Source organism: Salmo salar, chromosome ssa20 (assembly GCF_905237065.1).
Source record: "Salmo salar chromosome ssa20, Ssal_v3.1, whole genome shotgun sequence".
NCBI lineage: Eukaryota > Metazoa > Chordata > Actinopteri > Salmoniformes > Salmonidae > Salmo > Salmo salar.
Window position 1 is genome coordinate 41,199,770 of NC_059461.1, and position 18,343 is coordinate 41,218,112.

General features: G+C 43.9%; 2 protein-coding genes across 3 annotated transcripts; one reads left to right on the forward strand and one right to left on the reverse strand.

The window, feature by feature from the left end:
• Positions 1 to 1,349: 1,349 nt before the first annotated feature.
• On the reverse strand, positions 1,350 to 4,710 carry LOC106580612 (intracellular hyaluronan-binding protein 4). 2 transcript variants are annotated; one of them, XM_045703323.1, is made up of 7 exons: positions 3,971 to 4,238; positions 3,166 to 3,307; positions 2,823 to 2,933; positions 2,654 to 2,731; positions 2,439 to 2,525; positions 2,110 to 2,281; positions 1,350 to 1,975 (listed from the first exon to the last, which is right to left on the reverse strand). In XM_045703323.1, exons 1-7 carry the CDS (start codon positions 4,020 to 4,022, stop codon positions 1,721 to 1,723), a joined length of 897 nt encoding a protein of 298 aa, XP_045559279.1. In that variant the 5' UTR covers positions 4,023 to 4,238; the 3' UTR covers positions 1,350 to 1,720. The 2 variants fall into 2 exon arrangements, with proteins under 2 accessions (XP_045559279.1, XP_014017331.2); XM_014161856.2 differs by lacking the exon at positions 3,971 to 4,238 and adding an exon at positions 4,266 to 4,710 and having other exon boundaries at positions 1,353 to 1,975.
• An 8,870-nt stretch (positions 4,711 to 13,580) lies between these two features.
• LOC106580614 (zinc finger protein 367) lies at positions 13,581 to 18,129 on the forward strand. Its single transcript, XM_014161859.2, has 5 exons — positions 13,581 to 14,334; positions 15,163 to 15,325; positions 15,530 to 15,649; positions 15,887 to 16,025; positions 16,150 to 18,129. The coding sequence occupies exons 1-5, from the start codon at positions 14,056 to 14,058 to the stop codon at positions 16,400 to 16,402; spliced, it is 954 nt and encodes a 317-aa protein (XP_014017334.1). The 5' UTR covers positions 13,581 to 14,055; the 3' UTR covers positions 16,403 to 18,129.
• The last annotated feature ends 214 nt before the right edge of the window (positions 18,130 to 18,343 follow it).

Genomic DNA, 18,343 nt, shown 5'->3' on the forward strand with positions numbered 1-18,343 from the left:
TTTTTCATGCTTCTGAAATAAGTTCTGTCATGACGTTGGCCTCTTTGGTACAGGGAGGACAGTTGACCCCCTCCCTTTTGCGCCACCACCCAACCTACCTTCCCCCCAACCCAGGCCCTGTGTGAAAGGGTTGTAAAAACTCTAAAATTCCAGGAGAATCTCTGGCCACATGGCCCATAGAGAGACAGGAAATTCTTCCAACTCACAGAATTGGGGAGCCAAGCGACATTTGTGTTCTGGAGAAGGTATGGAAGATTGGTGAAGAATCCAGCTACGAACTGATCCGCTTGGTACCATTTTGTGATACTCAGAAGAGACAATATAGCCATATTACCATAAAACTGTTTATATAATAGCCTCAGCTTGAGACTTGCATCATAATGGTTGTATAGAATGTATTAATAAGGATAAAGCTTTTGTAATACATTGAGATGCTATGTACTGATGTAATGTGATAGAATTGTATCCCTGTAAGCAAGTCTAACTAGTCATAGGCACGCCCCCAGGGACACATACAGGACCAGGGGTCATTTGACAAGCCTGTTCAAGGGTCACTATAAAACCCACCCTGATTTACATTTCTTTAGACCAGGCCTCCACTCCATGGCCAATAGGTTTTACCATCCAATTCCTCTACTGAAAGTGAATTACACCACGTGGTTAACTTTTAGACTATTGATACCGACAGAATAAGAACAAGTCTTCGATATTAATTATTAGTCTGCAGCTCAGTAAATTATATCATCGACCGCGAAGACCAACGAACCATCCATTCTATGACGACATTAATGGATGTCGCTCTGAAAGATCCATTCTAACCGAGAGAGAGAGAGAACGCGGACAAAACTCTCCATCAGAACGACGCTCGAACAACGATCTCGACGACACATGAGCGTAAATATATATTGAGTGCAATTGTTCCCGAATGAGCGAGCCTTCAATTGTAATATTAATGAACTCTGTAGGTGTGCATCCTCAGCTGACTTTTATGATCCATTGTTCAACAGGCCGACCTGCCTGTTTAGCCCACAAGGGCACATTCCTCTACCAATCCTTTGTGACGATAATTACTGTTTGTATGTTTTCTGTTAATTACTTAGTGTAGTAAATAAATGATTAAGACAATTGATGTATGGATGATTTTAGTAAAGACTGGGTTCGTGCAGATCCAACAATTTTCGATGTTTGGAATGAGACTGGACTCGAGGTAAAATACACCATTTAAACCAGAAGATAATCGGCCTATACTATAATAGAATATAATATTATAGTACAGGAAAGTTATTAGGAAAATTATAGCTTTGTAATCTGAATATTTTCCTTGGTGCCCCGATCTAGTTAATTACAATTAAACGATTAATCAGTTTAATCGCATGATAATAATTACAGGGAGCTAATTGATAAACATGTCTTCAGTTTAATGGTACCCCCAAAGACACGACAGTTCTCACCTAACAAAATGGTCAGATTATTTCTTTACGTAATCAGTCATTGTATTTAATAAAAAACATTTCTACCAGGAAATGGTCAAACAGTTGCCGGCAGCATTCATGTCAAAATTAAACTGGTCTGTATAGTCCCGTGTGGCTCAGTTGGTAGAGCATGGTGTTTGCAACGCCAGGGTTGTGGGTTCAATTCCCACGGGGGACCAGTACGGAGAAAAAAAAATGTATGCATTCACTACTGTAAGTCGCTCTGGATAAGAGCGTCCGCTAAATGACTAAAATGTAAAAAAATGTATAAAACCCCCTGCCCTAATGTAGTGGTTTCCAGCATCTTGTCTAAAGGAGAGAAGACCTACCTTTTCAGTCATCCCCCCTCTCCCCCCCCTGCCTTGCCCCCTCCCCCCTCGGCTGGGGCGCAGCAGGCTGCCAAAGTTGAACTCCAAGTGGGAAGTGATGTCATTGGCAGACCTGCGCAGACTGGGGAAGTGGCAGTCCTCTTCCTGTTCCTCCACAGACACCGCCTTCAAGTTCTAGGGGAGGAAATGCCAAATGTAGACAACAGAAACACATCAACTTTAATACAAATAAGTGCCAAATTGCTTATGAATGTATGGGTTCTGCCAAAGGTCAAGCTCCACAGCTCTAATCTGAAGGGGTCACTCACCTCAATGCGTTTGGACTTGTGTATTACTCTGGCCTTGGAGGGCACCTTGCAGTCCAGCTTACGGAGGTTAAACTCCGCCTTGGGGCGACTACGCTCCTGCAGGGCCTTCCACTCGTCCAGAGACATCTCCATGTCAACTTGGACCACCACATCCCCCTCCACCTCTGATAGGCTGTGATGAATGGCAGGGATAAATGAAACTGATAAAAAAAATAAACTAGTTGCACTGTGCATCTTCCCAGTACCTATTAATGTTGTTATCACCCCCAAAAGTTGAGATGTGGTGGAGGGCATGCGTTGTATTCCCCCCCCCACGTGCGGTGACTCACTGATTCTCTCCCGCCATCTCTGCTGGCTGTTGGCCGGCCTCAGGTGGGATGCCTCCTGCATCAGGCTTCACATTCACCCCTACATCACTATAGATAAGATCGTAACCAGGCTAAAGATCATAACCAGGCTAAACCATCCATCGCTAGGATTTATAATGTAAAATAATCAATAACAGGTTTATCATTGTAACTTGACCATGTGGTAGGAAACTCACCCCATGGAAATAGGGTCTTGAACACAGCCCCTGTTCCAGGCCACACGTCCTCCTCTCTTCTCCTCAAGGGAGATGCCTCTGAAAGACAAGAACTTCACATTTACCATGTGGTAAACAATGACACTACTTTCACACACAAGTCTCATTTGCAACATTGATAAACACTCACGTTCCACTGTGGCGTTCATATTCTCTCTTGCCCCTCAGGTTGAAGCTACCGGTAGTATCCATGTTTCTGTAGCCACCACCTTGAACTTGGCCATAAGCATAATAAGCTGGCCTGGGGAGAACATAAGTGGAGAAAGTTCAAAGTCCTAATGATGGCCATATGAGACCATTTAAAAAAAATTAAACTTACAAAGTAATGAAATAAAGTTTAATTTGAGCATGGCATTTGCAGTGTCAAACATTTTAGGCTTCTTTGGCCAAGCTCATAGGATAGCCACACACCAGGAAGGCGATGGAACGAGAGAATGTTCCATTTGTCACGTCTCTACAGAAAGGGGACCTACTTCTGGATGGAGTACTCCGGTGGGTGTTCCTCTTGGTTGGTCCTGCGTTCCCCAAGGACACCTCGCCTTGCGCCCCTCTCAGCCCCCACCACCCCTCTGCTCTCATTCTGGACCACGCCCCCTCGGGCAGAACACTTACCACCTGAAAACAGAGATTGAGATGGAGTCAAAATTGTCATGCATGCATCATCTAGAGAACGCAAATTTACTGTAGACACGTTTCTGAGTGGACATAGTATTCCAATATATCTAGTCTACTGAAACACCCATTTGTTCTGCCACTGATTCTAAATGACATTGGAGGGCACAGTGCTGAAAGCACCTAAATCAAATGAAAGCTGGACTTACACAATTTAGAACTAGGACTAGGCTGGCCTGACTGCCAGAATTACGCAGTGGCATTAAGTTATTTTCAGGGTTGAATCATAGCGCCCTATGTTCGTCAATGCAACCATACGAGTGGGTATAACTAGTGGAACGGTCCAACAGGAATCTGTTTTTTTAAAAACTTCGTAAATAACCAGGTTGCCGACAAACGCATACAAAGTTGTAAAGCGGCCGAATAAGATACCGGGTAAGGAGTGTGCCATTTCATAATTTTCACTCACCACGTTTATTCTGAAAAATATCTGCCCTCACTCTGGTAGCCTACGGACAAACATTAGGAATAAACTACGTGGTGAGTTGATACCTATTCTGCAGCTAGTTAACTAGGTGAATTGATCGTGCTACTTTTTGGTACGTTACTTGTTGGCAACCTTGTACTTGACGAAGTTTTTGGAACAGATTCCTGCTGGAACCTTACATATTATACACATCCCAACCATACGACAGAAGAGACTTGCAGTAGGGTGCATCTCTAGTCTGCTGCAGCGACATCCTTTCCCTCATCTTCATTGGCGTGAAAGAATTCCGAACCAGGCTTTACCAAGTACTTTCTTTGGTGTCTAGCTAGTAGCCATTTCATTAAATGAATCCATGCGCACTACACACAATTTCACTTTGACAGAACAGACGCAAGCGCTTTCATTAGCTAGCCAATTAGGCAGTGCCAGCCATTAGCTAACTTTGCTAGCTAGCCTAGTAAACTGGCCACCTGCCTGTTTCATTTCTTGGCAAGTTGTCTTCTCTGTCGGCTAAAACGGGGACCCGCCTATCTCTCTGGGACTCCTTCTGTCCAGGTTTTTTAGGCTTCACTGTCATTTGGTTTGCTTTCTTTTTCTTCTCCTTCTGTACCTCGGCCTGTTTTATAAAGTCAAACGGGTCGGCCTCGTCATCCACAAGCTGACAGAAACGATTCGCCACCACACAACCGTAGTCGTCGGGGAGCATTGCTGCATTTTCGGAAACGCCAATCAACTTCAAAGCCATGGAAATGTAGCTTGCTCATAAGCTAACTTGGCTACCACACAGTACTCAAAGTAGCGAATATAGTTAAACTGCTGAAGTCAACCCACACGTTGTTAAGGTATAACGTGCATCTTACATGAACTTGCTAAACACCTAGTAGAGGCATATAGTTTGGTCGTGAGTTTTAAATGGTTTCACGTGGGGAACTACAAGAGACCTCGCCCATGTCTGTTTAATATTCATGACGCTTAAAGGAGAAGTTTTATTTTTTACAACCATCTCTATTTATCAAGAAAGTCCGGAGAGGACAAGAATCAAATAATTATTTTGTGGAGATTACGAATTATTTATCTCATGATGACAACACAACAAAAGTTGTTTTATCAAGATCATGAGATAAACTATAAATAGGAGTGGACATATTGATGACAGTAGTGTCATAGTCACTGTGTTGCCCAAAGTCGGTCCTGGGCCCCCAGATGCAACATTTTGGTTTTTACCCAAGGACTACACAGCTGATTAAAATAACCAACTCATCATCAAGCTTTGATTATTTGAATCAGCTGTGTAGTGCTATGGCAAAAAAACTAAATGTGCACCCAGGGAGGCCCCAGGACAGAGTTTGGGGAACCCGGGATTAGAGCACATAAACTCAGCAAAAAAAGAAACGTCCCTTTTTCAGGACCCTGTCTTTCAAAGATAATTCGTAAAAATCCAAATAACTTCACATATCTTCATTGTAAAAGGTTTAAACACTGTTTCCCATGCTTGTTTAATGAACCATAAACAATTAATGAACATGCACCTGTGTAACGGTTGTTAAGACACTAACAGCTAACAGACAGTAGGCAATTAAGGTCACAGTTATGAAAACGTAGGACAATAAAGAGACCTTTAAACTGACTCTGAAAAAACACCAAAAGAAAGATGCCCAGGGTCCCTGCTCATCTGTGTGAACGTGCCTTAGGCATGCTGCAAGGAGGCATTATTGCTGCCGATGTGGCCAGGGCAATAAATTGCAATGATCATACTGTGAGACGCCTAAGACCGCACTACAGGGAGACAGGACGGATAGCTAATCATCCTCGCAGTGGCAGACCACGTGTAACAACACCTGTACAGGATCGGTACATCCGAACATCACACCTGCGGGACAGGTACAGGATGGCAACAACAACTGCCCGAGTTACACCAGGAACGCACAATCCCTCCATCAGTGCTCAGACTGTCCGCAATAGGCTGAGAGAGGCTGGACTGAGGGCTTGTAGGCCTATTGTAAGGTAGGTCCTTACCAGACATCACCGGCAACAACGTCGCCCATGGGCACAAACCCACTGTCGCTGAACCAGACAGGACTGGCAAAAGGTGCTCTTCACTGACGAGTCGCGGTTTTGTCTCACCAAGGGTGATGGTCGGATTCGCATTTATCACAGAGGAACACCGAGGCCTGTAATGTGGAGCAGGATCAATTTGGAGGTGGAGGGTCCGTCATGGTCTGGGGTGGTGTGTCACAGCATCATCGGCCTGAGCTTGTTGTCATTGCAGGCAATCTCAACGCTGTGCGTTACAGGAAAGACATCTTCCTCCCTCATGTGGTACCCTTCCTGCAGGCTCATCCTGACATGACCCTCCAGCATGACAATGCCACCAGCCATACTGCTCGTTCTGTGCTCAATTTCCTGCAAGACCGGAATGTCAGTGTTCTGCCATGGCCCGCGAAGAGCCCGGATCTCAATCCCATTGAACACGTCTGGGACCTGTTGGATCGGAGGGTGAGGGCTAGGGCCATTCCCCCCCAGAAATGTCCGGGATATTGCAGGTGCCTTGGTGGAAGAGTGGGGTAACATCTCACAACAAGAACTGGCAAATCTGGTGCAGTCCATGAGGAGGAGATGCACTGCAGTACTTAATGCAGCCTGTGGCCACACCAGCTACTGACTGTTACTTTTGATTTTGCCCCCCCCCCAGGTGCCTTGGTGGAAGAGTGGGGTAACATCTCACAACAAGAACTGGCAAATCTGGTGCAGTCCATGAGGAGGAGATACACTGCAGTACTTAATGCAGCTGGTGACCACACTGTTACATTTGACCCCCCTTTGTTCAGGGACACATTATTCAATTTCTGTTTGTCACGTCTGTGGAACTTGTTCAGTTTATGTCTCAGTTGTTGAATCTTGTTATGTTCATACAAATATTTACACATGTTAAGTTTGCTGAAAAATAAACGCATTTGACAGTGAGAGGACGTTTCCTTTTTTGCTGAGTTTACGATGTAAGTAGTCATGTGCTTAAAGGCCTGGGCCTTCTTATCAAAGCTCCAGCAATAAAAGGGTAAACAATGGCAAACTGAGGAATAACGAACTGCACCTGTTACACCATGTCTAGATTTTCATAACATTTCCCCACCATTTGTGGCTGAAATGACAAGTGGACTGTAACCTACACTACTGTTCAAAACTTTGGGGTCACTTAGAAACTGTGTTTTTGAAAGAAAAGCAAATTTTTTTGGTCCATTAAAATAACATCAAATTGATCAGAAATACATTGTTAATAATGTTGTAAATGACTATTGTAGCTGGAAACGGCTTTTGAATGGAATAAAATATCAAAATCTGATTTTTACTTTGTCATTATGGGGTATTGTGTGTAGATTGATGAGGGGGGGGCGGACGAATTAATCCATTTTAGAATACGGCTTTAACGTAACAAAATGTGGAAAAAGTAAGTTCAGCAATTGAATTATTTTAATATTACTCTGTAGGCTACTCTGTGCAAGAAGAGTGCCATCCTTCTGCATCGCACATCTGCCTGTAATTATTTACCCATGAGGCAAACTCTGTCATATCCAGGATGTCATACACTCCAGACCTCCTGCCACCTGACTATAACCTGTAATATATTATATAGATGGAAGGGACTTCATCACCCACTGGAGACTTGAAGACAGAACCTTACCCAAGAGAGCTGTGCATGTCAGTGTGTTAGACAGCCAAATCCTTAGATTTGGGCAAATAGAAGATATAAATAGAAATGCCATTCTAGTTCTGATTAAACTGCTGAAGTTGTACTCTACACACAACTGATTTTGATTTGTTAGGTGAAGTGTAGGCATACAGTTGTTATATGCAGATCAATATTATATTTACAGCAGAAAATGTTTTGTCTTTGTAAGACAAACAAATCCATCGTTCTTTTTGTTGATGTATCTACACTCAAGCTGGGTGATGTCTGTACAGGGATATTAGTTCTGGGATTTGTCTCCCAGGAAAGATCTAACAGTGGACATAAGGAGAGACGAGAAGGGACAAAACTAGCCAGTTATAGAATATTGTGTTGTTAGAAAGCTGAGCTGACTGAAGACCGTGCACGGGCATTCAACTCACAGTAATTAATATTGTTTTATTTATTTCACCTTTATTTAACCAGGTAGGCAAGTTGAGAACAAGTTCTCATTTACAACTGCGACCTGGCCAAGACAAAGCAAAGCAGTTCGACACATACAACAACACAGAGTTACACATGGAGTAAAACAAACATAGTCAATAATACAGTAGAAAAATACGTCTATATACAATGTGAGCAAATGAGGTGAGATAAGGGAGGTAAAGGCAATAAATAGACCATGGTGGCGAAGTAAATACAAAATAGCCAGTAAAACACCTGGAATGGTAGATTTGAAGTGGATGAATGTGCAAAGTAGAAATACTGGGGTGCAAAGGAGCTAAATAAATATGGTGGCGAAGTAAATACAATATTGCAAGTAAAACACTGGAATGGTAGATTTGCAATGGATGAATGTGCAAAGAAGAAATACTGGGGTGCAAAGGAGCAAAATAAATAAATACATAGATGGGCTATGTACAGGTGCAGTAATCTGTGAGCTGCTCTGACAGATGGTGCTTAAAGCTAAAGAGGGAGATAAGTGTTTCCAGTTTCAGAGATTTTTGTAGTTCGTTCCAGTCATTGGCAGCAGAGAACTGGAAGGAGAGGCGGCCAAAGGAGGAATTGGCTTTGGGGGTGACCAGTGAGATATACGTGCTGGAGCGCGTGCTACGGGTGGGTGCTGCTATGGTGACCAGCGAGCTGATATAAGGGGGGACTTTACCTAGCAGGGTCTTGTAGATGACCTGGAGCCAGTGGGTTTGGCGACGAGTATGAAGCGAGCGCCAGCCAACAAGAGCGTACAGGTCGCAGTGGTGGGTAGTATATGGGGCTTTGGTGCCAAAACGGATGGCACTGTGATAGACTGCATCCAATTTATTGAGTAGGGTATTGAAGGCTATTTTGTAAATGACATCGCCGAAGTCGAGGATCGGTAGGATGGTCAGTTTTACAAGGGTATGTTTGGCAGCATGAGTGAAGGATGCTTTGTTGCGAAATAGGAAGCCAATTCTAGATTTAATTTTGGATTGGAGATGTTTGATGTGAGTCTGGAAGGAGAGTTTACAGTCTAGCCAGACACCTAGGTATTTGTAGTTGTCCACATATTCTAAGTCAGAACCGTCCAGAGTAGTGATACTGGACGGGCGGGCAGGTGCAGGCAGCGATCGGTTGAAGAGCATGCATTTAGTTTTACTTGTATTTAAGAGCAGTTGGAGGCCACTGAAGGAGAGTTGTATGGCATTGAAACTCGTCTGGAGGGTTGTTAACACAGTGTCCAAAGAAGGGCCAGAAGTATACAGAATGGTGTCGTCTGCGTAGAGGTGGATCAGAGAATCAGCAGCAGCAAGAGCGACATCATTGATGTATACAGAGAAGAGAGTCGGCCCAAGAATTGAACCCTGTGGAACCCCCATAGAGACTGCCAGAGGCCTGGACAACAGGCCCTCCGATTTGACACACTGAACTCTATCAGAGAAGTAGTTGGTGAACCAGGCGAGGCAATCATTTGAGAAACCAAGGCAGTTGAGTCTGCCGATGAGGATGTGGTGATTGACGGAGTCGAAAGCCTTGGCCAGGTCAATGAATACGGCTGCACAGTATTGTTTCTTATCGATGGCGGTTAAGATATCGTTTAGGACCTTGAGCGTGGCTGAAGTGCACCCATGACCAGCTCTGAAACCAGATTGCATAGCGGAGAAGGTACGGTGGGATTCGAAATGGTCGGTAATCTGTTTGTTAACTTGGCTTTCGAAGACCTTAGAAAGGCAGGGTAGGATAGATATAGGTCTGTAGCAGTTTAGGTAAAGAGTGTCCCCCCCTTTAAAGAGGGGGATGACCGCAGCTGCTTTCCAATCTCTGGGAATCTCAGACGACACGAAAGAGAGGTTGAACAGGCTAGTAATAGGGGTTGCAACAATTTCGGCAGATCATTTTAGAAAGAAAGGGTCCAGATTGTCTAGCCCGGCTGATTTGTAGGGGTCCAGATTTTGCAGCTCTTTCAGAACATCATCTGACTGGATTTGGGAGAAGGAGAAATGGGGAAGGCTTGGGCGAGTTGCTGTAGGGAGTGCAGTGCTGTTGACCGGGGTAGGGGTAGCCAGGTGGAAAGAATGGCCAGTCGTAGAAAAATGCTTATTGAAATTCTCAATTATAGTGGATTTATCGGTGGTGATAAGAGTTTCCTATCCTCAGTGCAGTGGGCAGTTGGGAAGAGGTGCTCTTATTCTCCATGGACTTTACAGTGTCCCAGAACTTTTTTGAATTTGTGTTGCAGGAAGCAAATTTCTGCTTGAAAAAGCTAGCCTTGGCTTTTCTAACTGCCTGTGTATATTGGTTTCTAACTTCCCTGAAAAGTTGCATATCACGGGGGCTGTTCGATGCTAATGCAGAACGCCACTGGATGTTGTTGTGTTGGTTAAGGGCAGTCAGGTCTGGAGAGAACCAAGGGCTATATCTGTTCCTGGTTCTACATTTCTTGAATGGGGCAAGCCTATTTAAGATGGTGAGGAAGGCATTTAAAAAAAATAACCAGGCATCCTCTACTGACGGGATGAGGTCAGTATCCTTCCAGGATACCCGGGCCAGGTCGATAGAAAGGCCTGCTCGCTGAAGTGTTTCAGGGAGCGTTTGACAGTGATGAGTGGATGAGTGGAGGTTTGACCGCTGACCCATTACGGATGCAGGCAATGAGGCAGTGATCGCTGAGATCTTGGTTGAAAACAGCAGAGGTGTATTTAGAGGGCAAGTTGGTTAGGATGATATCTATGAGGGTGCCCGTGTTTACGGCTTTGGGGTTGTACCTGGTAGGTTCATTGATCATTTGTGTGAGATTGAGGGCATCAAGCTTAGATTGTAGGATGGCTGGGGTGTTAAGCATGTCCTAGTTTAGGTCACATAGCAGCACGAGCTCTGAAGATAGATGGGGGCAATCAGTTCACATATGGTGTCCAGAGCACAGCTGGGGGCAGAGGGTGGTCTATAGCAAGCGGCAACGGTGAGAGACTTGTTTTTAGAGAGGTGGATTTTTTAAAAGTAGAAGTTCAAATTGTTTGGGTACAGAGCTGGATAGTAGGACATTACTCTGCAGGCTATCTCTGCAGTAGATTGCAACACCGCCCCCTTTGGCCGTTCTATCTTGTCTGAAAATGTTATAGTTAGGGATGGAGATTTCAGAGTTTTTGGTGGTCTTCCTAAGCCAGGATTCAGACACGGCTTGGACATCCGGGTTGGCGGAATGTGCTAAAGCTGTGAATAAAACAAACTTAGTGAGGAGGCTAATGTTAACATGCATGAAACCAAGGCTATTGCGGTTACAGAAGTCATCAAAAGAGAGCGTCTGGGTAATAGGAGTGGAGCAAGGCACTGCAGGGCCTGGATTCACCTCTACATCGCCAGAGGAACAGAGGAGGAGTAGGATAAGGGTACGGCTAAAAGCTATGAGAATTGGTCGTCTAGGACGTCCGGAACAGAGAGTTAAAGGAGCCGGTTTCTGGGGCCGATAAAATAGCTTCAAGGTATAATGTACAGACAAAGGTATGGTAGGATGTGAATACAGTAGAGGTAAACCTAGGCATTGAGTGATGATGAGAGAGATATTGTCTCTAGAAACATCATTGAAACCAGGTGATGTCATCGCATGTGTGGGTGGTGGAACTGAAAGGTTGGATAAGGTATAATGATTAGGGCTAGAGGCTCTACAATGAAATAAGCCAATAAACACTAACCAGAACAGCAATGGACAAGGCATATTGACATTAAGGAGAGGCATGCTTAGCCAAGTGATCATAAGGGTCCAGTGAGTAGTGAGGTTGGTTGGGGTCACGGCGATTCAGACAGCTAGCCCGGCCATGGGTAGCCAGCTGGCAGAAGATGGAGGTCTGTTTTTAGCCACCTCATGCGTTTCCGTCGGTAGATTAGTGGGGTTCCGTGTGGTAGAGGGGACCAATCCAATTGGCAAAATAGTTATAGTTATAGTGGCCCAAGAAAATTGTCCGATAGACCTATTCAGATAGCAGCCGATATGCTCAAAACAGCTAACGATTAGCAGGCCGCAGTTAGCAGATGGGCGTTCAGGTGATGACCATTGAAACTAAGTTGTAGAACGAGTGTCTTATGAAAAACATTCCAGACACTGGCTCTTGCTGTCATGCCATAACTGATTTGACAGAAATATCAGTTAAATTGATTGACAGCTTCAACTATCACCAAGCTAGGTTAGCAAGCTGCTGTCAGCTTAGCTAAACACAAGGTCAGCGCAGGCTTTGGTCTACACATAGAACTGAATTAGCTGACCATATTGAGATGACGAGTCAGTCAGGAGGGGAGAAGTCCTCAACTTAAAAATGTTGTTCTCTCCATAGCAAAGCTAGCTTAGCTTACCTTGCTATACTCACTACTGCACATATTTGTTGTGATTGAATGAAAAGGACACACCCAAGAAACACCCACATCAAACCACACCCTTATTAAGACAACTCTCGTTTGCATTCTGTCATGGCATTTTTTTAATGAGTATGGTATTTTTTTTGTCATGGTATTTTTTTAATGAGCGTTGATTAAAAATGAGGCCAAATCAGGAAGTGCAGTTGTCCTTTTAAAGTAATCAATTTTCTCATTTTGATACCACATAGGCCGTTTTCAAAGAGATTTGCTGGATTTCAGGGGCAGTCGCTCTTATACATTTCCCTCTCTGTTCTTCTCTCAGACCCTCATTTCATGTATCAGAATCAGATACTGGATAGGAGAGCACAGTCAGTGCCTGTCCCATAAAGGTCACAACCTTTTGGAGGAGGCCATAGTATGCTTACACCCCCCCCCCCACAAAAAAAAATACAAAACTAAAAGTTGAAAGCCCTGACACCATCTCACTTATTCCAGACGAAGTTGCTATAAAAAATATTTGTCATACAACATCCATTCACAATTGATGCTCCTATTCTATCACAAAAAACATGATATGCATTGGGAGCCGGCCTGAGGAGGCACAACCAGAAGAGGGAAAATGAGGCCACAAACACACACACACCCAGCCACCAACCCACCCACACACACACACACACACACACACACACACACGAGTACATTACCTATTGAACTATAATTATTTACTCCTCCCTTACACAAAACATGTCCACAGATGAGGAAAGGGTAATGAGCAATATGCACCCAGGGTAAAGGGATTCAGTGGTTTTCTTTATCTTTTTCAAATGTTACAATGCCAGTCTTCTTACATAGGACAAACTGTATACTCCTCTGATAAACAAAATATTACTTTAATTATATAGGCCCAGTGTAATAATAGAGTAATAACAACTGTACTGTAGTGCATAGGTTAAATGACTGACTGCAACCTTTGTTTCAGTATCGTTTCTCTCTCTGGCGGTTTGATTACGTAACTTTGGCGCCATTGACTCACCCTTTCCCTTTAAATCGTCCCAAAAACGTAATATATTAACGTAGGCTGCTGTATGCGCGGGAGAGGCTTTTGATCGACAGTGGTCCAATCCCAGTCTACTGTCAAATGAACCGCCCTTTAGTACCATTGGTTGATTCGTCCAATATACGTAGCGGATTCATTTGCGTTATCTACATTGGTTCAGTCTGCTGTCAGTCCGTAAAGGCGCGCTCAAGAACGTTTAAAACTCATTGGATAAAAAGTACAAACCAATCAGCGTACTTTGAATGTTCCTATGATGACCATTGGTTACTGTGTTGCGCTTGTTCGGGTTTACCTCATGCTTTGGCTCTTATAATAGGTTATTTCCCATACATGTGGTAAAAGGATTTATGAACCGCCCAGGCGCGATTTGCAACGCGGGAAATACTTGCAGAAATAGGACCACACATTGTATCCACATTGACAGTGTGAACACAATTTTTGTATATTCATGAATTTTTGTACTATTTTTTATAAGGAATTGTGGCACGGTTTTCTACGTCTTTGGAAATGAATCCTATTTTCACTCCTGATTGAATAGCTGAATTTTGTGGAACACTTTCAGTCTTATAGCTGCCTAACCCAACTTTTTGCTAAAGTTAGGTTACTTGATAGCAAAGCTGGGTAAATAGCTTTTTCTTTAGATGACAAGTGATTCCTGAGCATTGTGATACCATTTGAGATTTGATCAGCTTTTGACACATTCGTCTTTCATCTCAACGATGGCGGAGAACAAGCATCCTCAAGTTATTTTTTGTAACGACTCTCAAAAGAGGGTCCTGGTGTCTGTGATCAAAACCACCCCGATCAAGCCCAGGAAGAACGAATCTTTGATACCGACCAGCCCTGGATTCAGCGACTGCATGGTGTACCCGTGGACGTGGGGGGAGAACGCCCATAATGTGAGCCTGAGCCCGGGCTCCGTAAACGGGGCTGCCTCCCCTACCGGGACCAACACCGCCAGCGAGGCGGACATGGGTGCCTCCCCTGACCAGATGAAGGTAGGATACGTTTGAGGTTGTTTTTCATGTTGTTTAGCCTAATAGTATTGTGTTGTGTTGTAGTTGAAATCTTATCCGGTAGGCTACTTTAGATCTTGCATGAATTATGTGTCTGGTATGACGTCGTAATAACTGAAACATTAGCATTTATTTGCATGTAACTTTCAATTATTTGTTGTGTTAAATAGTCTTGCAATGAATAATGTGGTTATCGGTTACATTGCTTCAACTTTAGAATCTTAGTGATCATGTTACATTCAGAGGATGGCTAGGTCACTGGCCAGCTAAAAGTTAACTTTACACTGCATCATTGAATGATGCAATCTAGTCGCAATCTGAATAGCTGTCCAAGTTTTTTTTAGTTTTTTTTTTAAATAACGTATTTTGAGTGAAACGGAAACTCGGAAAAGTGTATTTAAAAAAACGCCCGCGCTCACGGTGTGACATGATGGATTTTAAACCCCAGGCAGCTGTCATACGTGACGTAGCGTCGCCCGCCAAAAATGTTTCCGGATGTGCTTGGAATAAATTAATACATGCACCTGCGGCACCATTAATTGAACAAAATATAATGTAGCAATTATTTGACATTGGACTGGACAAGAATTGAACAGTCACATATCACCATGCATTAGTAAGTTTTTGGTAACCAATGACCACATTAACTTTAGTTTTGCATAATGATAGGCCATACAATTTGTTTAAAGGTTGATATGGAATAATGCTGCATTTTAAGTAGTTGTAAGCCTACATTAACTATTCAGAAAGTAAATAAAGCTGCATTTATTAATATAACTGTAGGTAACTTTGTTTCCACTTGGTTTTCAGGACAGTAAAGAGGACGCTATTCGGCGTGGCCGCCCGCGTGCTGACACTGTCCGTGAGTTGATCAACGAGGGGGAGAGTTCTTCCAGCCGCATCCGCTGCAACATCTGCAACCGTGTGTTTCCTAGAGAGAAATCCCTACAGGCCCACAAGAGAACACACACAGGTGAGAAAAGTCTCTACGGGCCCACAAGAGAACACACAGGTGAAAGCAGAGCACAGATGGCCCTGACACACTGACACCCAAACTACCAGGACACTATGCGGTTCCCTGTGTTACAACACCAACACACTGCTCACTTTTATAGGCATCTGCTAGAAAAAAATAGAACAATTACAAACTAATAGCTCTCTCTGTGTTCTCTCCCAGGGGAGAGGCCTTACCCGTGTGACTACCCTGACTGTGGCAAGGCTTTTGTCCAGAGTGGCCAGCTAAAGACCCACCAGCGCCTTCACACCGGAGAGAAGCCCTTTGTCTGCTCTGGGAAAGGTGAGCACACAGCTAGAGCTTCACTATTGAGATTATACTTTAAGGCCCTTTATTTATTTATTGAACCTTTATTTAACTAGGCAAGTCAGTTAAGAACAAACTGTTATTTACAATAATGGCCTACTTTACAATGACGGCCTACCAAATATAGGTGGTACCTTTCTCATAGGAGGGGTGCAGAATCCACCATATAGAAAAGCATTGACACGAACTCTGATATCATTGTTCTCTCCCAAGCCTGTGGGAGTCGCTTTACCCATGCTAACCGGCACTGCCCAAAGCACCCATATGCTCGTTTGAAGAGAGAAGACCCCAAGGAGGGACCAGACAAGGCCCAGTCTGTGGACAACAAGGCTGTGGCAGAGTGGCTGGCAAAGTGAGTGGCTCTGGAGGGAGGTGTAGAGGCAGATCAGATGGATAGTGAAGCAATTGAGGGATCTCACCTTATTCTGCACACCCCAATTCTCACCATATCCCCCTTTGACTCTGTGTTGTGGCAGGTACTGGCAGACCCGTGAGCAGCGTGCCCCTGTGCCCACCAAGGGGAAACCCCAGGGCAAGGGCGGGGTGGAGGACCAGGAGCAGCAGGACCCCCGGGAGTTTCTCCAATCAGATGAGGAGGAAGAGGAGGAGCCAATGGAGGAAGAGAAGTGCAACGGGGGTGGGGCTGCCAAACGGAGTCTCCAAGAGCAACGGGAGCGTCTCCATGGTGCCCTGGCGCTCATTGAGCTGGCTAATAACCTGTCTGCCTGAAACCCTACCCATATCCCAGTGTTGAAACCCTCCCCAGTCAACCCCATTCTGCCTCCCTGCACAATGTGTTCTGGGTAGAAGTTGTCTGTAGGGAAACATCTAGGATAAGCTTACCCTCCCCAAATACTTAACCATTAATGGGGGGAAATTCTAAGCGGAACTTAGATCAGTATCTGGGGTTCTTCTTCTCCATGTGCAGTGTGGGGCAGGCACAAGCTAAAAGCACCTTATCCAGCTTCCAATTGTATCCTTATTAGGCTGCTAAGATTGTAGATTACAGGTGGCTGGTGGCACCTTAATTGGGGAGGACGGGCTCATAATAATGCCTGGAATGCAATAAATGGAACAGTATCAGCCACGTTGTTCACATGTGCTTGATACCATTCCATTCTCTACATTCCAGCCATTATTATGAGCCTCCCCTCACCAGCCTCCTGTGTTGTAGATGTCAATATATGAAGAACGTTTCACTTTCCTCTGCCTTCTAAAGACTGGAGGAGATTACCTTTTAATGTTTAGTTTGTTTTGTTTGCACTTTGGTGGTAACGAGTTATTTGTTTTGTCTTTTACATTTGAAGATAAAGTATATTGTGTGAGTATGTTTATATAATGGAAGTCTATGTAGATTTAGCTCAGATGGATGGAGTGATACAGGGTGTGGTCAGTCATAGGACAGTTTAGGTGTATCTAAATACTGGAAAGTGGATTCCTCTCTTGATTCTCTGATCTGGACTGTGACACGATAGGTGAAAAAGCAATGTGGTGGAAGCCTATCAGGGGATTTCGCTTCCACCTGTCTAGTTCTTTCAGATCAGTGCAGGTGAAGGAGAGTAGATGAGGGGAGGAAGTCACTGTAGAGACTATTGAGATGCAACCCATTGCAAGCCTAATCTACAGTGGTGGCTAGCCACAAGCTTTCACAAAAATTCAAGCTCCAACCCCTTCACCTATTAAACGTATCACACCCAGAACTGTAGCTATAACACGGGAGGGACAACTGGTCCTGGAGAGCCGCAGAGTGAGCAGACGCAGATCCATATCAGCTCTTAACAAACCTGATCCAGATGATCATCTTATCATGGGGATTTAGACCACAATTAGTTGAGTCAGGTGTGTTAGAGCTGGGCTGGAACAAAAGCCTGCCCATGCTATGGCTGTGCAGGCCTGGTGTTGGCCTTCTCTACTCTAACCAAATTACATGGCCAGACATACGGAAGAGGAGTATGTAAAGTCATTAGTGTCGCCATCTTTTATATTAAAAGATGCTGGCTGATTGGAGATACGGACTTGTAGCCCCATTGGTGGTGTACGTACAAGTCTTCTCTATAATCAACATTTCATAGGTATTTATTTCATCATGTTTTTTTGTCCTTTTTGTTAACGATTTGCTATCACAAGCTGTCTCCGAGTACTGACATATAGTTCCATTGAAGAATATATTGATCATCGCCTCCCTAAAATGATTTAGTATCTATCGACGTCAACTTATAGCCGTTAGAATTGTACTGCCCTTTGCAGCAGCACGTGGATCTACAGTATCTGCTACTAAGTTTTGCATTTATGGATTAAGCTTGCAATGTAACATGTTTCCACCTATTAGACCAATCTAGAGAAATGGGACATGTTTCTACATAAAGGAGGGTGTAATGAATGCTTGGCGTTGGCAATGTTTTATTATTTGTTAGCAACACTAAATCTCTTAACATTGTGTAAATTGCCAATTGTTTTTAAATATATGTTTTTGTTGTTTTCATTAGGTTTGTGCTTCCCGCAACACCCAGATCCTTTGTTGGCCATATGTGATTAAGTGTTGTATCCCACTGGGCACATACTGGTTGAATCAACGTTGTTTCCAAGGCATAAAAAAAAAAACGATCTAATGACGTTGAATCAATGTGGAAAACTGATTGGATTTGGAAAAAGTCATTCATGTAAAGGACT